At 45.0% G+C, this 22284-nt stretch overlaps 1 protein-coding gene across 1 annotated transcript in view; it reads left to right on the plus strand.

Moving 5' to 3' along the window:
- Window positions 1–72: 72 nt before the first annotated feature.
- Window positions 73–22284, plus strand: part of LOC132329609 (uncharacterized) — a 52348-nt gene continuing 30136 nt past the window's right edge. The window contains exons 1-2 of the mRNA XM_059850805.1: window positions 73–280; window positions 21183–21509. Coding sequence (XP_059706788.1) covers window positions 73–280; window positions 21183–21509 — 535 coding nt within the window. The remainder of the gene's footprint in view (window positions 281–21182; window positions 21510–22284) is intronic.

Below are 22284 nucleotides of genomic sequence, written 5' to 3' on the forward strand. Positions count from 1 at the left end.
CTCCCTGCAGGTGTTTGTGGGAAGACTGGATGTGGCACTTGGTGCCATGGTCTAGCTGACGGCGTGGACCCGATGATCCCAGGGGACTTCCCCAGCGGAGGGGTTCTGTGGTTCTGTCCGGCTCCCCTCCGCCGGTGGCCGTCGCTGCAGCGGCAGCTGGAGAGCGGGACATGGCGCGGGCTGCCCGGCCCCGGCCCGGCCCGGCCCGCGGGCTCCCCTGGACGCTGCTGGCTGTGCCACGAGAGGGCAGCGGAGCGCTGGGATCCCGGCGGGAGCGCGCGTACCCCTGCCGGCGGGAAACCCAAACCAGGCGCTGCGTTACAATAAATATTTACAGTGTTCACGTAAATAATATACAAGCTGTCAAAATAACAGGGCTTATCGCTTCAGATGCTGTGCTGGTAATTTTCTACGCCTATTAGTCAAACTAATCACTATTTTAAACTTACTGCACGCACATGGTGACCAGCGCCGGGAGACCTGGAAAGGGGGAGGAAAAAAGAAGCAAAGAAAGGCAAACAAGTCTAGGAATAACTGAGGTGGATGACATTCCTCTCATTCCCAAAGCCTGACAGGCTGATTCTGGATAATGTGGTTTATGGAAAAGTGATTTTGTTCTCCAAGCCATAGTTCAGAGGTTAACTGGAGATGGTTCTGCATCCGTTTTAGGGAATGTTAGCACGGAGTAATGTTATTAATTCCAAATAAAGTTATTTTATAGGCATGGTGGCAATCAAATGCACCTTTTCCAAGCCTCTATTTCACTTGCAAATATTCTCAAGACATCATAGTGAATAAACAAAAAAACCCTTATTTTCTATGGCACCTGTCATTCTGTAAAACCTAAAGTGCTTTCAAAACTATAACATTAAAGCAGAAAAATCAACGAAATGACCACTGAAAGGCATCTAAGCTGGAATTTGGTGGTGGCTGCCATGGTTCTCAACACTGTTGCAGGCAGGAAGCAGGGATGAAGATGCCACTAGAACTTAAGGAGCACTTTGGAAAATTGCAAAGATTTTATCTGAGAAATGAATGACAACACCTTTACTACTTAAGCAAAAAAACCCACCACTAAATCTTTCCTTCCTAGAAATTGTTCTTATCCAAAGAGAATAAACCTCTCAGTAAAATACCTAATAGAATACAAATGTTCCACCTCACTCCTGTGTCGTACACGTTATTTTGTAACATCATTCAAACCATTTTTAGAATTGTGAGACACACGTACTCCATCTTACCTCAGATTATCACCTAAATGAGATAGCTTTGTTTCAGCCATTTCCTGCTCAGCCCAACACCTTGTCTGCAAGCAATTTGAGATGGGAAGGGATTTGCCTCTGGCTAGTGGCATTGTGGCTCCCTGTGGGTGGCTCAGCATCATGATTGCCATTCAGTTTTGCAGAGAGAGGCTCTGCTGCTGTGGAGGGACTCACTGCTTCCGTGGATGCATCCATACCCATGTCCCGTGGACCCCCCACTATGCCCTGCAGCAGGAGAGAGGCTCTTTGAGCTCGTTTGCTTCTGTGTGCAATGTGTTTCTGTGTTCAACTAATTGTAATTTGGCTCTAGAATATTATTTTCCCTGTTTATTGTTAAAAGTCATCAGGAAAAAATTGATTGAAATGTAAATAGCCAGCTCTTTGGTGCATTCTTATATCCAACACCCACAAAACATGATGCAGTGAAAGCTTTGTAAAATATGCCTTTTAGAAAAATCTTTCAGATAAATGCTACCAGATCAATCAGTTGTGGTTGAAACCTGTTGGACACATACCATTGTCTGTTTTTAACATCCCACAGATAGACAGACACGTAGAAGGGGAGTGTGCAAGAGATTCAGGTCCAGTCTTGCAGACAAGGGCAATTAGCCTGGCTTAGCACGCCTGAGTAAGGTGATGTCAACAAACATCCTCCTCCAGATCCACCAGATTCCACTACTGTGGAATGATAGTATGTGCTGCTTGTCACTGCTCCTCTCCAGCTGCTCTCAAGACTGAAACATTAGTATTTGATATCAAAAGCCTGAGATAACAAGGGGAATAAGGCAGTCCTTAAGTAAATTGTTCATGGGGTAGATTCTTAGGAATTTGGAATAGGGCTATTTCTCCAGCAAAATATTTAAGACAGGCAAAGCCGAGAGCACATTCCACAAGAGTAGAAGGATCCAAAAATTTATATGTCTCCATGGCATAAAATCTTCATTCACTGCTTTGCCCAAGCAAAGAAGTTGCAACATGTAGCTTCTATCCAGAAGGCATTTATTTACCTCATTAATCAGTGCTTATTACTGCAGTGCAGAAAGTCACTGGTCCATCAGCTTTTGTTTCAGAAGATGGAAGCCCCTCATAAACACACCTGGACGCTTCTATAGTCTAATGCAAGGTGCAGAAAAAGATGACCCTAGTGGCACAGAGGGGGCTGGGGGAAATTACAGTGCAAAAGAGCAGATAAGAGTTAGAAAAATGCAGATTGTAAACAAAGACATTTCTGTTCTCAGGTTGGCAGAGTGGCTGCTGCTAAGTCACAGTAACCCTGGGTTGTCACCTTTGAATTTTACTTGTCATTCTGGTATGCAGTAAAGAATGTGTTTCATTTCATCATGCTCCTTGCCTGCACAGATTACCTAATTAATTTACTACAAACTATAAAAGTGGTTCCTTGTACTAATTGCCTTGTCTGCTGGATGACCAAAGAGGAAGCTGGGACTTTGAAACAAGATGGTTTTCTTTAGATGAGAAAAGTGAGACATACAAACTCAGGCTATTTTGTCTTTGTCTTATTCCCTCACAATATATGTACAAAGCTTTCCTACTCCTGATAAAATAAGAAAGTCTCGAAAATACTCCGGCAGATAGCAGTAGATCGCTGGCATTTGCTCATTGATGTTCAAATTTAAATTTTTTTTTTTCTTTTTTTCCATTGTTGTTTTTTGTTTCCTTAAGAATAAAGATCGCTGAAACACAGTAGTAGAAGCCAAGGAGACTGATTACTCTTCTTCATAGTAACAAACGTTGTTATGAGTAAAAGAAATACTACAGCAACAGAAATAATACAGGATTCTATTCTCCATCCACAAGCACAATCTTCTGGTGGTCAGAAATGTCAGGGATCAAGTCCAGTGGATTGGCAAGTTTAACTAAGACTCCTGTAACTAAAAGTTATACCTCAAGCTGGGAGATGTGTAGGAAAAAAGTAGGGAAGTGCCTAGGGTATTGGCAAGTAACCAGCATGCTGTATACGCAATAACACTAGATGGCTGCACAGTCTCCAAGAAATTGCTGCTGTCTGCAAGTTTGGTTTTGCAGTTTGTGCACCTGAAATACACACGATGAGATGTGTTGATTAGTGGAGTGTGTTTGTGCCAGCCCCTCTGTGTTAGTAGGCAATCCAGTTCTCTGAACTGGCAGGCAGAACTGCAGGATGGGCATTTGCTGACAGCTGGACTTAAGCATCCCACCAGATGACATGAATATCACACCATGGTGGGGCAGCCTTCTTCCAGATTTGCTTATGTCCCTGTCACCAGGAGCTGAATCACATGTGAAGCAATTCCTGAGACACTCATTTCCAGCCTGGCCTTTTGAGAAACCTCATATCCCCACAACTGCCAGGCAAAGGGTGGAGTCTCCAGAGGGAGGCAGAAACCTCTGTGGCTGTCCATCTTTGATCAGCCATATTTGTTTGTTTACAAGGACATATAAATAATACCACCCACGATTCTGTTCATCAACATCCCAAAGATTTCCAGCATACAGCTCTCAGGTTTCTAGCTCCTGCTGCAGCATGCAGCCCAGACCAGACAGAGCAGGATTAGGGTTGTCAGGGAAAAGGACTGATAGCGGGATGTTACACTTCAGCAGGTGATCAGTTCTCTTTAGGGGCAGGAGCCTTCCTTAAAAGATCCTCCAAAAGTGACAAATTAATTACCATATAAGTCTAACAGTTTCAGGGAGCTCTTAAATTGGTGTTTGAATACACAACTTTTATTCATATACTATATGAAAGATTGCTTGTGTTTTCTCACCATGGCCAGGTGTGGATGTTTCAGCTTCTCTGCTTGTAACTGACAATACAACATCTGCTGAGAAATGACAGTTTTATCCGGCTCATCACCTTGTCCAAATCTTTCAAGCATAATTTCAGCAGTGTGTTCCGTGGCTTACATTTGGGTAACTGTCACAAAATCCCCTTCTAGCTTCTCTGCCCATAATTGTTTGACTCTTTGCAATGGTTTGTGGTTGTGCATCCATGCAGGCACCAAATTCATGCACAATGAGCCCTAATATCTGCTGCTTCAAAATTACATTCTGCTCTCCCTTGACATGTATGCATACTAGAATCAGAGCTTACAACTTCATTTCAAGGCACCCCAGGAAGGTAAGGTAGAACCAAGCCCTGGAAGGCTCCTAACCATGTTGCACAAAGCTCCTGCCTGGTATGTAAACCACCTCTTTGCTTGTGGCTGCAATAAAATAAAATGTTACAGTTCAGGCAGAGAGGAAGAGGCCAGAAATTCTTCTGTGCTTTAGTTTGCTACTTGCCCATCACTTTTGCCAATTTTCCAGAGAAGCCTGGAGATCCTAACCCACCAACTGCAGCCTGTGACCCACTGGATGTTGGGAACTCACAAACTAAGGGATCTGGAAAAGCTGATCATAGGATGCAGCCTTGCATGTGCTGCACAGTAACCCACAGAGGTGTGACCTCAGGGAGTCCTCACCTTGGTTTGAACATGCCAACTCCCTGCTTCTCCCCACAGAGTTAGCTCTAACCAGGAATGATTACATTTTTGAGAGTCACATGAGACAAGGACCTCTAAGTCACACTGAAAAATAAAACACCTCTTGCGAAATTTTTGCTGGCAGGCAAAGGAAGAGCACAAACAGTTGTGAGTTCAATGTATACCAAACATGCATGTTGAAATCTTACTACAGGTTGAGAGCACAGAGTGGGGAGATATAATATATGCACAGGCAAATGCAGTGCTGATGACATGAGAGTGATCAGAGCACCACAATGTTCACAAAACTGCCCGTGGGCAATAAATCAGCTCCTTTTGTGGGTTTTGATTGCAGGGATCCAGCTGGATCTGATGACAGCTGGTTTGCATGAGACAATCAGTCTTCCTTTTGGTAACTTCTTCAGAACTGGGCTAGCAACAGTATTTGTCACCAGCTAATGTTTTTTACTTATTTCATCGTAGCTACAAATATCAGCAAATGCTGCACAATTGGCAAACACGTGGTTTAACCCTAGCAAACAGGAGGGTCAGATTCACATTCATATTACCTTCTCAAAGGTTTCCAGAACCACAGCCATGGTGGTGAGGGATCTGTCAGTGCCATTAAGAATTTTTCTTTCCCAGGGATTGTCTCCAGGGGAGTCTACTTGGTAGAGGGTTGGCTGCAATTGTACTAACTAATGTGATTTAGTTAGTACAACTAGGTTGAGTTAGATTTAGCCTGCAATTGTAGTAACTAATATGATTTATTTGTGTTTTGAAATATAGGACCTAAAATTCACTTAATTCACAGCACACAGACAGTAAAGTTACTATCTCACTTAAAATACCATTCCTTCTGATTCCTCCATGCTTAGTTTTTGCTGACTCTTAAGCAACTTCCACTATGCAAGAGTATATTGATCTTCAGCAACAGGTAACAGCATACACAGACACAGAGTCTCCAGCCTGGTAAGTCTAGCATGTGTCAGAGATGTGGGATCAGGCACCCACAAATGGCTCCCTGCAGCCTTGGTGGGGTGGAGAGCCCAGCCCTTAATACATGCTTTTAGCATATCTGCTGAGAAGTGAAACTCCCTTCCCTCACACTCACCACAGCACAAAGGTATTTTGGATCCTACAAAAGGCATGCCAAAAATCAAATTTTTCCGTCAACAGAGAAAATGAGGAATGTGTGTATCTGGTCCATTGGGCTCATAGGGGGAGATGATTAATCACCAGCAAGGGAGGATGACTGTAGATAGCAAGTCAGCATCTCTAAGTATTTTGTTTTTCCTCCCCAGATCCCTTTTTCCTTTTAAAATGAATTCTAAGAGATTGCTTACAGTAGAGTCTCCTCTGCATGCTTTGGCATGTTGTCTGAAGTCAGCAAGTCGCATCCTTTCTGCCAGCATTCAGAAAACACTGGTCTAGAGAACAGAACCTACCTTAAAGGCAAACCAAGAAGTACAGTGTTTCAGGAGTAGCTGTAGGTGAAGCCTTGGACAGGGACTGAGATGGCCTGTTAAGGGTAAGTGAATGGAATCCCAACCTCAGTGAACCCACTGCTGATTTTGCCCCATCAGAGTATATTCTTTCCTCACCAAATTTCTGTGAAAATTCTCAGGATTTCACCAGAAATTCTTTGCACCTCTAGAGTCTGCTGTTGATGAAAGCTTCTGCTGTGATGCACTCAGGATGTACAATCCAAGAATTAATGACTCAACACAAGGGATGAGCAGAAGACAAGCCATTGAAAGTGGTGGCCTAGTGATGCTGTGCTTTTTTAACCCCCAAGTCCCAGAAATTATTACAGTACAAACCAGAAACAACACAAGATAAACTACAAGACCTATGCTGATGAGATACTGCACTTGGATTTAAATGTAAAACTGAAGTTTTTATGCAACTAGTCATTAAGAGTCAAATAGTATTCACTGAATAATAGAGTCGTTAATGTTTGCACCCAGACAAAATTCTTGCTCAGATCAGTTCCTGCCCTATGGTTTCAGTTGAACACACTGTTTTCCATTTTAAACTTAAACTCTTGACTGGAAGTGAGGTATTTCCTTTAATACTGTTATATTGAGACCAAGATCTACGTCATTTATAAAGAATTCCAGATTCACAGGGAATGGGAAATGCTATTAAAGTGTGAAAGAGCAGCCTTTTCCTCTTTCTTTTAGGTAAGAGAAGAGGCAAAACCCACTACGCTTCTTTCAGAAGATTTTATGCTGTAATTTTGATCCTGAATGGGCAGAAATACTAACAAAGCCAGTGATTTTCCTCTAAAGGAAAGGTTTTAAGTGTTTTTGATTAAAAGTGTACATACAGCTGGTTCTCTGGTACAAACCTGTTCTTTAACCTTAGTGCTGGGTACATGGGAAGAACACCCACGTATATCTAAATAATACAGACATTGCTGGTGCTGGGTAAGAGGTGGTGCACTGTAGATCAAGGGAGCTCACCCTCTGTGGTGCATCCTAGGGTGCTGTGCAATGTAACACAGGCCCTGCAGGGCTAGCACCTGACCTCTATTTCTTCCAGAAACACTAAACATCGGCCCTAGGACCTAAGCAGGAATAACCAGGAACCATGAACAATTGGGACACTGCTGGGCAAGTCGTATGAGTGTAGCTTATCAGTCACTATAGTAGTGCTCATGTGGAAACAACCTCACATCAGTAAATCTGGCTTACAGCAAAAAGGCAAAGAAATATCAGCACTGGGGACTGACATAAGTAGTTGCCAGTAGGAGTGTTCGGGACGTGTTGTGCAGACTATTTGTAGAGACATGTTTCTGGCATTCTGAGTCCATAAATAATGTTTACGAAAAGGTATTAGGTACCTTCCCCAAGGGCTGCAAGAAAAAAAGGAATAAACAGACCAGAAGGAGCTTAGGCACATTCCAGTTTGGGGAGGAGAAGGAGGCTGTGAAGACAACTCTAGCAGACTTATTATGGTACCTTCATGAAACATTTGCCTTTTTTACCCGGAGGGCAGGGGCGAGGGAAATATGATTCCTTGCTCTGACAATAGTGGAGATAGAATGCTGTATCTGGATGGACTGCACTGTCTTGTCTTGGAGCCACTCCTGCAAAGATGTCCTAAGCCAGACCAGCAGCAGCCAGAGGGGTTTCTGGCAGCTGCTCATATCCCAGGGAAATGGCAGGTATATGAACTGATCTCATCAAACTCTGGAAAAAGTGTGGAATAAGGAAAATGGATTTGCACTAACAAATCTTGCCTTGCTCTGTTCTTATTTACAAGGTTGATCCAGGACAAAACATCACCTCTTCAACCCAAACAACACAGCACCATGCAGAGAGCACTGCAAGTCTGTTGATGTCCTTGCTGTGATCTCACCTGGGCTTCCAAGCGCACTCACAGTTTAAAGAAATGGATCACAATAATAAAAGAGAATTATCTTTGCTTTACCCTCATATGCTTAGTAAACTCCCATGAAAACTTAGCAAATTCCCCCTGCTGCTTCCCCAAATGTCTGTGCCTCAGGCCCAAACTCAGTTATTCCTTTAATCCTGTGCAGGAGATCCAAGATCAAAGTTGGTGGGACTTTGTTTCATCGAAGCTATTCCCAGCACCATCCCTGGAATTCAGACAGCTGCTGGTTTTCATTCCTCTGCATGGGCTAGCCAGATCTGACACTTCATTGTTAACTCTTGGTTTTGGGTGAATGATGAACTGGAGTCTTGTCTCCTGAAAACTCCCCTGCCCTGCAGATGACTCATCTTCACTGTGGTACCCCATGGGAATAAATTACTTACTGGTGTTTGCTTCATGGGTACAAGTGGCAAAGAAAGGGATCCCTGTGGAATCTAGGATCTTCTGAGATGGAAGGTGATCTCTAACTATCCATTATATAATCCCTGGGAGAGGGGGAAAATAATTGAAAACATGAAACTTTTACTGGAAAAAACAAGACCAGCCCTGTATTTAATCAAAACATTTTGTTTTGTTCCACTTGTAATTATTTCCATCCAATGAAAAAATACTTTCCCAAAGAAAACGACAGTTCCCTTCCATGGGCAAACAAAATAAGAAGTCATGTCAGTTCCTGTACAATGCTACAGTGAAGGTGACATATTTTTAATGCTGTGTTGAAATTGTCTTTACTTGTATTGCAGTAATATTGAACACATCAATTTAGGTTTAATGATCTAATTTCAGTGTTTGTTAGGGTAGTCATAAGAAAACCAAAGATTTGTGGGGAAAAAAGCTGAAGTGACACTTCATTTCCCCTGAAACTTATGATAATGTGAATATGAACACTGATTACACTGATTGGGACAGAGGTTCCAAAAAGATGAAGACTAACCTGAGAACCCAGGGAATTATTGCCATTGCTAGCTATGCTGGTACCTTGTTTTGTTTTGGGGTTTTTTTTGTGTGTGTGGGTTTTTTTGTTTGTTTGTTTTTGTTGGATTTTTTAGGTTTTTTTTTTTTTAATTGGAAACCCTAGTTTTCACATGGTAGAAAGAGGTAAACAAGAAAAAAAAAATACCCATTGTTGTACAAGACTCACACTCAAATGACTGTCTCATAATCAAGGCAATAAATTGCAGGTTCTTTGGCTTTAGTTTATTGAGATCCCATGCCAGGCATAGGCTCTCTGTATGTTTGCTTTAATTATCATGTTCCTAAAGAAGGCAACAGTTTATGCAGGTTTCCTAAATGCCTGACTACCCTCCTTTCCCTTTGCCTCAGGTACCTGAACTTTGTATTCCCCACAGGAAAGTGGAAATAACCTCGGAGACTTCTTCAAAACTGCTTCAAAACACATTGAGATCTACTGGTAAAACAGCAGTAGAAAAATACTGTCACTTCCATATGCTGGGATATTTTTTTCCCAGACCTCTCAGACATTGAGTATCAAAGCTGCATTTTCCTGCATAGAACAGGCCAACCATTTTCTCTTCAATACCAGCTGACTTCAGTGCCCAGGTGAAAAGGAGCATGTAAGTTATGGACATTCCTACTTGCTTTTAAATGATTTTTCACCCAAGAACATTATGCTGGTTTCTGCAGTGTCTTGGTGTAAGCCCGGCTTCTTGGCACTATCTCTGCACCTCACCCATCCAAATCAACAGGTATATTTTCATATCCTCTAGCAACAGATACTTTGTGGAGGAGTTAGTGTCTGCTAAGTGTGGTATAATACTAATTTATTCAGGCTCCTTGCCATTTTCTCCTCCAACTCAAAACTGACAGCACACCAATCACATATATTTTTCAGCAGTACATCGTCTGACTGAATCCAAATATGCCACTGAGATCCATCTCCATGGCCCTTTGCTGCAGCACAAACTGAATTCAGCTGCCTGCTTCTCAGGTGTGACATTTCAGGACCCACCTGATATTGACTTAAACCCCTGTTAGTATGGTTTTGTGGCAGAGAGCATGGCTAGTTTGTAAGTGGTGGGAAGTCAGCATCTATTCTGAGGAAAAGGGTAGTTTTGAAAAGGTAAATGTTGCCCAAGTTGTGCCTACTCAACACAGGAAGAGATGTCTGGGAAGCACCACTGTAAGAATCAGGAGGCTGGTCTGCTGGGTGGCTTGTGGGATGCACCAAGAACAGGGAGGTAAAGCTCTCCCTTGAAGGAGGCCAGCATCTTGGTAACAGAGGAAGAAAGACTGTTCCTTTCTGTGAGAAAAAAGCAGGGTGCCCAGGTCTTCACCAAAATACCAGGATGAAATCACAAATTTTATCTGAGAGACTTAGACCTGCTGGTACCAAACCTCATATTACTCATGGAGAGCTCCATCTCCTCCTCCCTCTGGGTATTACTGACATTGCCAAATCTTTTGCTAAGCACAATTCTTTCCACATAATATTTTCTGTGCCAGCAGAGAAGTCTGATCTACTCTAGGGAGGTCAGCACCATCCTTCTAGAGCTTTCAGCTACAAGTATGATGGCTTGCAACAAATCAGCAGTTAACATTGATCAATTAACCATAAAAGTTTATATCTATGAGAAAGAATATCCTAAAAAAACCACAGTCAGCTACTAACTAAACTGTCTACCTTGTCTAATTTTGTCTGTCTTATATGCCTCTTTCTCTACCCATGGCTTTAAAGATTACCTCTCTTTCTCCTAGAGCTTTCTCAAAGTATCAATGAGCTACACAATCCAAATATAAATGAAATCTCTGAAAATGTTCCGTTGTTCAGGTATAGGGCTTGGGTTACATTTATATATCAAAATTTCCAGGTCATTAGCTCTCATGTGTTAGGATAACAAGTGAGTTACAAACTCATGCACATATGTGCCATGATGGATTTTCTCTAATTGTCTTTTTCTGAATTCTGATGCTTGTGAGTCATTGCAGGCAGGAATTTATATAGACAGAAGGGTTAAGACTAGTACATGAAGAGAAAGGCCAGGGATGTTCAGAGTTAAAGAATATTTCTATTCCAAGTGGAAAAACATGTAATGCTACCTGCAAGTCTTACTGATAAGAATGTGCAGACACTTGGGTTAATGCTGGAGCCAGCAACGTTATACCAAATCTGATGTGGAGTGAAGGTGCACTGCTGTGGCTGCCCTGCCCTCAGCACTCAGGAACACCCTGGCCACCCAGCACAGCTCAGCAGCTTCCCAGCATAACCACTTATGATCCTCTGAGCTTCTTTCTGTGCTGTGGAATTACACTGTTCCGTCTTTTCAAAAAGCAAGAGTTCTCCATTAAAAAACCCTCTGCAGTATATCCACAGCAGCTTAGGGATTTCCACTGTCTTTCATCTTTGCTTGGGCCAAATCACCTACAAATACAAGGATAATGACAACAAAGTCTTGCTATTTCTGAGGTTCCTGGTGGCCAGGATGAGTGACTGCTGGCAGCACACTGTCCCCCATTCCTGCCATCTGGGATGGGTGAAAGGACACTAGTCAGGGTATCTGCTTCATCCATAAGAGTAACAGGGACATTCCCCAGTACAGCAGTTCCCTGTTGTTTCAGCTGAAGGTCTCAAACCTGCCTTCAGTATGGGGAAACAGGGAGACAGTGGAAAGGGGCATTCCTGGCTTCCCACACCCCCTCCTTTTCCCTGCTCATTCCCTTACTGAATCCTCCCCAAGCCTTATCACATTCCCTCCATTCCTCTCATCGCCCTCTGAGCTTGCCTCTGAAACGCTGAGCCTGTGCTGCTGCTGTCCACTGGCTTCCAGATCCCCTCACTCAGACCTGTGCCATGGGGTTCCAGGCCACTGCAGTGAGAGGGGTGGGGGAACCCTCACCTCCCACTCCTTGTATTCTGCCACAGCTCTAAATAATATGTATTCACTCCCTATCCACCTCTGCTCTCAACAGCACCACACAAACCCCCCTTCTTCTCGATGCTATCTGTTTACAATAACTCAGTTTCCATAAAATCTCCTCCATTTATTCCTCACTGAAGTGCTCTTATCTTATCTTGCAAACCTGACTGGACATCAAGCAGTTTGGTGTTTATATGAAAAAAGGGTTTGGCTTTTAAAAGAGTTCAGCAGCCACAAACAGAACTAGGTCATCAGAATAGCTTAGCCTGCATTTTTGGGCAGTAAAATGAGAAGCCAGCTCTTCCAAGAAGGCTCTTGATAATGGTGTGCTTTGAAAATATTACTTCAAATATCCCTGAAACAGTTAGATGTGGAGCCTTTGCTGAAAAGTCACACTCTAGCTCAGTGTCTCCCTTGCAGCCAAGCTCACCTGAAATCTGCTCTGCAGCCTTTTGCAGCTCTCAGGAGCCCTTCCCTGGTTTCCTGCTGCCTCCTCAGCCTGCACAATGCAGGTTATCAGGGCGAGGGTAAGGCTGGTCCCTGCTGATTTTGATGGACTGGAGCTTGACTGATTCAGTTTGCAAACTTGGGACAATACTTTGTTGTGTCTTTGCCTGTTGCTTTACACTGAAATTATCTTGGGAGCAAGCAAATTGTGCTACCAGACTTTAAATCGCCAAGTTTCAAACTTGGGTCATCTGGAGGTCAGGGTTTTTTGGTGGCTTTTTGGTGGGGTTTTGTTTTGTTTGTTTTTGTTTCATTTTGGTTTTTTAAGAGCACTACCAAGTACTTGGGGGAAGGTAGCAGTGAAAGCTCTCTTTATACAAAACCACAAAAAATACATATGTCCATTATTTTTACTTGGCATGGAAACTTGTGTGTCAGCTCAATTGTATTAACTTTCAAAAAGAATAGTTATGCAGTGGTTGTTCTGCTGTACAACAGTTTGGTGACATCTGTCCTCCATCCCATGAGTTGCAGAACACCGCAAAGTCATGAAATGATCTGTCACAAACCTCCTGTTATTTCAGGATACGGAAATATCTCCCAAGTGCTGTATATAGACTATGGATTCATCATGAGCCAACCTGGAAATTTCAGTCTGAGCAGCAGTCCTAAATTAGTAAGTGCAGGGAAGTCTGCAGTAAAACAGCAGACTGTCTCCAGTCATCCCACACTAAACAAGCATACAAACAGAAGTAGAATTTTATAAATAAAAGCACAAATAGCACTGCTAAGATAAAAATCGCAAATGTTCCAACCCCTGAAAGTTCTTGGTAGTATTTAATTTTTTACAGTGGGCTGAGATGAGATCTGAACAGAGGAAATATGAATATATCACTGGCATTTCCCATCTAGACATAAAACAGTCCTGCTGTGGGGTTGGTTTGGAAGGGAAGAAATGTCTCTTCATGCCAAACTTGCTTTAGTTACACTGGGGAGCCACAGTCACTTACTGCTCATAGAAACAGTTTAATACAGACTCGCAAGTTTAATGTTCAGGCAGCTTTTTTGCAAAAGGGAAAAAGGGTGTTTTTTCCCCCTTTTCTCAGCTAGGGAGATGAGAAGCAAAGACAACTGAATCAATGTGCTGAGGAGGGATAGCACCTCAGTGCTGGTGCTATATCTGAGCTCCCGTGCCCATTCTGTCACATGAAGTGGTGCTAGATGTGGGGGGACACAGCAGCAGTCATCTGGTGCTGCACACATTCATAACACAGACTGTGGTGTAAGATCCACAGTCACATTACCAACCTCAGTTCACAAACAGTGGAGCCACAGATATCCTCTGGGATGTCCAGAGGAAATACACACCCCAGAACTGGATATCAGAGTTGTACACAAATGAAAGAGCATTGATTTGGCTTCAGCAACAGATTTTTTTAAATAACAGGTTTTCAGAAACACATGCTATTTGTAAAGTATGTCCTGACGTCATCCAGACAGGTCCTTGACTACTGAACCTATCTGCTCATCAAGGACAGTTGTTTTCAATATTTTTTCAGCCTAGCAAGCCCCTGTATACTTTACCAGTGGAGGTCAGGTCTACTAGTACATTTAAATTTGCTAACAATCAGCCTGCTTTCCTCAGTTACTCCTCCCCAGTACTCGAACAGCCAGATCCACAGGAATTGACAACCACTGCTCAAGGCCAAGCTTACAGTTATCTTTTTTTAGTATGATCTCATGTAGCAATTCTTAGTGTTTCTGTTGAACCCTGAAACAAATGAACTCCATAATTTCACTGAATGGGGGAAATCCAGGCTCACATATTGCATGTCAACAATCCTCTGTTCCCATTTCTTTTTGAAGGTGTACAACAATGTATACCCCCTCCAAGCAAGAAACAGTAAATTTTGTAATCAAACTGTGAAAGTGCAATTATGGGTGCAATTAAGGTGAAATATAGCTCTATTGAAATTGGTGGGGGTTTTATTATTAACTCAAGTTTCCCCTCTGTGTTTCGGGTGGATAGTTACCCTGTTCAAGCAAAGAAGTCATTATTTATTGAAAATTACATTTATAATGCAGTATTGCTATCATATTCAAACATTCAGGACCTGCTTACTTTAATCAGTTCTAATTAAATTGTTATACAGGAAAAAGATTTAGTTCTACTGGTGAGTGCACATGTATTCAGGGAAAAGCATTGCAAATTGTCCAGGATCTCATTAAGTGCTATTTGTACTTCTTAAACTCTGGTGATGTGTTAGCAAGTCACATCTAACTTCTGTTCTACTCCACTGAAACAGATTGTCCTAAAATGAGAGTGAGCATTTCCAAACTAAAGAAACTGCAATGTTTACAGTGATGCAGCATTTGCAACAAGGTAAATGAAGCAGCGATTGCCAAACCCTCAGCCCTGTTAACTGGAAGGTTAAAGCAGCACTTTCACACAGCCACTGGGATTCTCCAGGCATTAAAAACAAAGAAGCAAAGAGGCTGAGGGATTCTCTGGATACTCTCACACCCCATCTCTGGGCTAGGATACAGTGTTGGCACACGCCTGGCAGATCCTGCCCAGCCTGGCTTCTTCCCAGCAACAGATCAAGTGAGGGTGGAGGGTACCCATTTTTCTGCATTGGGCAGATTCATAATAGGGATAGGAAACCAGGTCAAGCCCAGGCCGGGCTGGAGCTTTGCAGGCCTGCTAACACCTCAGAGAGTGAAAAGGGAGGCCCAGGTCAACAGCAGCACTCCTTTGAGTTCCTGCTCATCACCTTTTCACACAATTTCATTATGGAAAACTCCTTGATCTTCCCTCATATCTTTTATCTTTTTTGTCATGGTCTCTTGGATTATCATCTAGTTTTACAAGTCTCCTCATGACAAAGCAGAACATGAAAGTATCCTGCCCTTCCAGAGTGACCCTGAGCATGACTTGTCCTTTATCAGGGCCACAGAAGCAACCCCAGGCACCCCCAGGACATCAAGGTCCCAGAAGAAGAGTAAGGCACCTCTGCCTCATACCCAGCTCAGCTTGCTTGCTTTGTTCCTTCCTTCCTTGTTAACACCAGTCCTCAAGCACCTCTACTACTTTTCCTGCTACTTACCAGCTCTCCAGCACCACTTCTCTGTCTTCCTCCACTCACACTTGACTGCCTCACCAGTGTATGGCCCCAAGGTGCTCACCACTGCTCTGCTGCCCATCCCATCCCAAACCAGGCACTGTCCACTCTTGGCTGAGACCAGGTGCATATGGTCTTAGACACCTGACCTGAAACCACTGGTGGAGAGGGGTGCAGGTGTTGTGGGGTGAGGAACTGCTAATGGGGACCCCCTCTGTGTCTGCATTGCCACCATCCAGCCTGAAGCATCACAGAAGGAAAACAGAGGGTTTGGGTTGTGCCATAACCCAGAAAGTAGCCAGCACAGGACAGTACAATGCAGCTCAGCCTACCTTCAGGAGGTGTTGATGAGGTATGCCAGCTTGTCCCTTGGCTGAGGGAAGTGTGGACTCTGAGGGCAGGTAGTGACAGGAAAGTGAGGGGAACTGTCCTGGCTCTGGAGGCCTAGAAAGCAGTGACTGAGTTTAAGCACTTGTTTTAACATCTTTTAAGTCGGCCCTTCAGCCCAACTCAGTAAGCACAAAGGTGCTTCCATTGTGCACCAGAGGAAGTAATGTGGCAGGCCACTGACCCTGACTTCCCAGGGCAAAGTTCTGGGCAGCTGCTTCCTATGTGGCTCACCAGGGTCCTTTTACAGCAGGGTGGAGCGGGGACCACATACCTGCTCCAGGATCCAAACACACCAGGCATTTGAGCCTTCTCTGCTCTTAAAGGCTGGTGGACACACTAACAAGCAGAACTGGTGCTGATCTAGGTGGCAACTTTTTCTCCTGCTCACATGTTTGGGGAATTGCCTGGCACAGCAGCATCCTTAAGAAAGGCAGAGAAGATGCAGAGGGGTTTTGCTTGTATAGGCAGGGTTTGCACATTTTTAATATTAAGTGTTAATAAGTGTTAATTAAGTGAAGGAAGAACAAAAACTGAAATGTATTTAGACTATGCCAAGTGTCTGGAGCAAGACACAAGATTTGCAAGAGTTAACACACTACCTCTAACAGAGTCAAGAGCCACTCACTACCCCAAGAAGATATTTTTTGCACCATAAGTGCACTGCAATGAAACAGCTTCCTCTTATGTGACCCCAAACCTTCACCTGGACAAGCTGTACACATGCAGGCCACTGCCAAGTTAGCAAGAGAACCATTTCACAGGAAGCTGGAGTCTTCTGGAAACTTCCGTTTACAGGAATGCAATTATCATGCAATTCCTCTTTGAACCCACACCTCTTTTTTTTCCCCTTGACCTGTCCCTCTTGTGAGGGACTGCTGGCTGAGGCAGCATGGGCTCCCTGGAGCCATGCCTGCCCACACCCTGCCTGGCACTGGGCTCAGCTGGGCAACAGCCCCACAATACCCCCAGGCTGGTGCCGAGACCCTCATGCAGAAGGTGCTGCAAGTCCTCACTTAAAGGACATTAATACTGCACTGCTGGCATGGCAGATTGGGCAAAGGCAGCTAAAACCTAAAAGAGAAAGAAACCCCGTACAATCAGCCATCGGGCACAGGTCCAAGCCAACCCTGATGGATACTGCACAGAACATACCCTCCCTGTCCTTTCTCGGCTGCTGGGGAGTACCCCCATAACATGACATTAAATCCTTTTCCCACACTGTCACACAGATATCCAATGTCCCTCTGTATGCTGCATCCCAAAACCTTGATTGTACCAGAGTGAAAGAAAACATATTTAAGTCAAGAAGGTGATTGCATTGCAGAGTCCTTTTGTGCCATGCTGCATATATACAAAACAAATCAGGAGGTAATCAAGCAATCTGTCCAGATCCAGCCTTTGTCTAAGGAGTCAGGGAATGGGATGGAAAAGGTCTAATGTATGTATGATGAAAGGTTGACAGTTATTTTGTTGTGTGCTTCAGTGTGAAAACCACAGTGACAATGATACTGAAATGTGGTTTTCGACAGCATGAATACTTCACACCAGGTGGAGAGACCTTTTACATGCATGTGAAATCCTGTGCTTTGGGGGCTGCACAAGTTAAAGAAGATGGGCTCTGAAACTACTTACAAAAATCCTGTCCTCCCAGACAAGCTGTGGCAGAAGGAGATGAAATTATTTGCATGTAGGACATGCCTAAAGCCAAACAGCAGAGGAACACCTCTCCCAGCCGGGACAGCTCACCTGTGCAGAGCTGCACCTGCTCAGGGATCTGCCCTGCTACTGCATATTTTGTCTTCTGGGGACTTTTTTGAAACAAGGCTCACATTTGACAGGTATCCTCCTTTGCAGCTGCAGATCATCTCAGTGGACACTCTAGCAGTCTTTTTTATGAAATATCTGGGATGTCACAGTAGTAATTGGGACATGAGGCAACAACACAATGGCCCAAACTACACAATAGTTTTAGGAGTGACCACTTAATATATCTCTCTTGCTTTCCAGGTACCTAACTCAGAATTGTAGTACAAACAGACCTTGTCCAACCCCCTCACCCACCCTCCTTGGTGAAAGCAGCTCCCTGTGAGCTCATGCCTGACTTCTCCACAGTAGAGAAGTACCCTCTGCTCTGAAGATGCTTTCCACAAGCTCTAAGTTTACAGAGATGACAAGAAACACAGGATGCAGCTGTACACCAAGGGGATCCAGAGACACAACACCTTGTGGACTTCTTTGGATGGAGAGTTTTCTCATGACTGAGGAAATTGATGCATTCATCAAAATCTAAGCTGATGCTGACTAAGAGGTTTTTCCTCTTCCTGTTACAGCCTCTGCAGCTCAAGAGGGAATTTCCTGCCCAGTTAACATTTGGAGAACACATCCCACAGTTTCAGCACATGGTTAAATGGGAAGGAGACCCAGCACAAGGACTGGCAGCTGCAGGGAAAGGGCAGATGTAGCGTGTGCCAAAAGCCACAGTAGCTCCAGTCCCCAGGCCAGGCTGTCCCAAGTCTATTTCCCTGCCTGACTGGTTCCTTCCCATCCTTGTGCTCTGCTCCAGGACAGCAATCTACAGCTCAGCCCCAGCACCCCATGCTCCCCTCACTAACAACTGGACTTCAAGGAAAAGGAGTCGATCTTCCTCAAAACTCCCAATTAAATGGTGAGATTTGACAATACTCTCACTGCCAGACAACAGATGAAGCTGCAAGATAAAGGCATCTTTCCTTCCTTCTTGTACTGCAGCAGCAACTGTTTCAATATACACAGGGAACATGATCTTTCCCATGTCAAGGGTGTTCACAAGGCTTAGACAAAAGCACAATAATAATCAGTTTCCCTTTTCTGCACTTTTTTCAAGCTTGGACACCAAAACCAAGCATCACTTTGTTTCATGCCTGTGGGCTGTTTTTGGTGAGGGCTGGAATTGGTGATGTCCACCCTTCAGAAGGTTTCACTGCTGTTCATAATACAAGCACAAAATGGTAAAATCTCCCTTTGGGTACATACATTTACACTGGCATAAAAGTCCTAAGCATGTTAATGCTTTTTTCTGATTCAGTGCTAAGCTATTCAAGTATAACATCTTGATGATAATATAGCAAATAAACCTGAGTTGAAAAAATACATAAAACACAGTTATGCTGTGTTTTATGTATTTTATGTACTAAAACTCTCCAAGTGTAGACAAAAATAATCATATGCAACAACTAACAACAGCTTTGTGGAGCCCTCTAGACTCTGAATATTGTCATATATTGTGTCAACACAGGGCATTTCCAATTTAATTGTCAGTTTCATACACACAAACACACCCTCTTGAGAGAGTACCTAGAGCATTGAAGTCTTGTGCCCCCTGCCAGCTATTTTCATTCGATTTTTGCCCTAGCCCACAGCTAGAGTACTTGTCTTGTTCAAAAGCTTTCTGTCAGTGGGTTGTTTTATTTATTATATTTGGTAACACAGTCATTTCTGTTGGCCTCAAGCATTTGTTGAACACAAGGGAATAAACCAAGCTTAGAAAGAGCCAGCTTGAGACGCCTTAGGAACTTCAATTTCTGACAGCATCATACACTTTGCTTATTACAAATGAGATACTTTTCAAAACACTTTGGGCTGAAGTTATTTACAAACATCAGCATTGCAGCTTTTTTCCTTCTCCAAACTAGTTATGAAAAAAAGGTAGTATAGGAGTGTGCTCAGCAGTGTACAAAACAATGGAACTCAATGGCAGAAAGAAAGGAGAGTGAAATGGTGTATGGGCAGCAGAGCTGAAGGTGAGAGGCTTTGCCCCCAGAATTCCTTTGGCTGTGCTATTGCATTCATGCTGAGGCATCTGTAACTGCTCTCTGCTGCTCTAATAATTTAAGTCTGCCCTCTGCAGCTGGGAGCTGAGAGGGGAGCCCGAGCTGGTTGCACGGGCCAAGCATGGCAGCATGTCAGACATCAAGCACACAGCACTAACCACAGCACTGTCTCAGTGCTGGAAACAGGGACCTCCTCTCCCAAGAGAGCCTACAGCTTTCCTTCTCACCAGCCCAAAGAGCATAGAAAACTTGGCTCTGTCCACATAGCAAACCACATTCTTTGGTTTCCCAGAAAAGGAGGAATAGGTGCTGGGTGCACTGTGGGTTCCTGGAGTGTTTGAAGAGAATCAGATGCAGCCCCCAAAAACTCTATCTCACTGCAGTAGGAAGTAAGGGGAGTGCAGTAAAATCCTCCACGCCTGAGGAGAAAAGATGCCTTTTGGTCAATGACACAAATTTGGGAGCAATTAATAATTAAATACAAGTGCAATGTGGTGGAAAAAGGGGCAAATTAGATACCCTACCTTTGAATTGTGGCTGGCTCCAGTCAGCAAACTCCAGTGACTGATACAGCAAAAAGTGACCTCACTTTAGTTGATACTTGTCCTGAAGTGCGTGCTACAGAGGCACAGGACTGCAGGCTAGCACCTGCAAAGTAATGGGGCAACTAGACTGATCTCCCCTGACAGCTCCCCTCTCACTCACTTTTTCATGGCATTTGTAGCACCATTCTGTGATCTCCTTGAGGCCACTGATCCTATGGACAGCTGAAGTCCATGGAATTAGGCCGGTTTAACCGGTGGAGCAGCACATTTTCAATCCTGAGAGTGCTCATGTCAGCAGAAGTCTGGATGGGGGAGCAATGCAGGGACTGGTGCTCTCTTAGCAAGCAGAGACTCTGTATAGGTTTTGGGGCTTCTTGTTGTTGGGAACTTAGGAGTAATTTCCCACACGTTTCCCAAGACAACACTCCAGTGGGCTCAACCATGCCCAGGGCATCCCAGAACACTTGGGATGCCTGGCGGGCATGTTTGGAGTTCACTCCAGTATAGAGACAGTGCAAATCTGCCCATGGGAGCTTGCGCCCAGCAGAGTCCTGACACTTCTTTCTCACCCCTCTTACCCATAGCCTGCAGCACCAGTGATAACCAAGGCAGTTTTCCATTATGAACACATAACATAAAATTTAAATAAAGAACAAGAAAAAACCTGAAAAGAAAAAAAAACCAAAGCCCAACAAACCCACTGTACTCTTTTACTCTCTCTCCTCCCCACCCTAAACATTCCAGCCTTCCCTGCCACTGGAGAGGGGAGTTGTTTATTGATATTATGCAAGTACTGAAATATTTTTCTATTTCTTCTCTGCTGTCCTTTTTTTCCCTCTCTCTCCCTCCCTCCTCCGGGGGTTGCAAAGGTAGTTCAAACCCCTCCAGTCATCTCGGCTTATCAGCCACAGGAGATACATTCTTCTGGGCTGCTCCCTTTATAAGTCACTGCTGGCCGGGCGCCCGCCCGCCGCTCCGCAGCCTCCGCGCCGGCAGCGCTGCCCGCTCCGCGCTGCCCCGCCATGCCCTAGCCCGGGCCCTCTCACCCGCCCGCCGGGGGCCGCGCAGCAACTCGGGGAGGGTCGGCAGCGATGGCACCCCCGCCCCAGTGCCCCGCCCGCCCCTGAGGGCGGCTGCTGCCGCCGGGATGTTCAGCTGGCATCGGAGCTTCACCCTGGGAGCGCCCTGGAAGAGAGGTGAGTCGGCCGTCCCCCCGGGTCAGCCGGCGGCTGCCAACACCTCCCCAAACCCGCACCCCCGCCACCCCCTTCCTTCCCCTCAGTGGCAGCGCGGACGATACTTAGGACAAGCCCATCCCGGCCCGCCCTGCTCCCGGGCCCCGCGCCGCTGCCGGCCCAGCCCCATGCTGCGCTCGCTGCTCTCCGGCTGCCTCTGTCCCCTCGCAGGTAAGGCCGTCCCAGGCGCGTCCCCTCCTGCTCCAGCCCTCGGCCCATCAGCCCCTGCCCCGGAGCCGGCGGGGACGAAGATCGCGCTTAAGGAACCGGTTTCATTTCCTCTTAAAACGGGCTTATTTCGCTTTGGTAAGCGTGGCAACGCTTGGGAGAGAGGAGCAGGGCAGGCGGGAGCACTGTGGCTCCGAGCGGTCCGTGCTGCCGAGGGACCGGCACCCACCGGAGCGGCTGCTCCCGGCACCGCGCGGCTCCGTGAGGCGGCTCGGGGCTGCCGTCCGCCCGTCACGGCGCGGGCCACGGACATCGGCTCGCTTTCTAGGCAGTGTGTATCCCCATCCAACAGGGACTGTCACGGGTTCGAAGTGTTTTACTTGCTCCCGCCTGTGCAGATGAGGTGACCCTGGCAAGAAAAGCAGCTCTAGTCCTGCAGCTGATCACCTATAACTCTTTAAGCCAGTTGTGCAAACAAATTATGTGGTCCTCGTTATGCCTTTTCCAGGCATAATGGAGCCACTATATTTTATACCTTAGCCAGAGGTGCAGGCGTTGAGGTCACAAG

This window comes from Haemorhous mexicanus, chromosome 7, assembly GCF_027477595.1.
Source record: "Haemorhous mexicanus isolate bHaeMex1 chromosome 7, bHaeMex1.pri, whole genome shotgun sequence".
Taxonomy (NCBI): Eukaryota; Metazoa; Chordata; class Aves; order Passeriformes; family Fringillidae; genus Haemorhous; species Haemorhous mexicanus.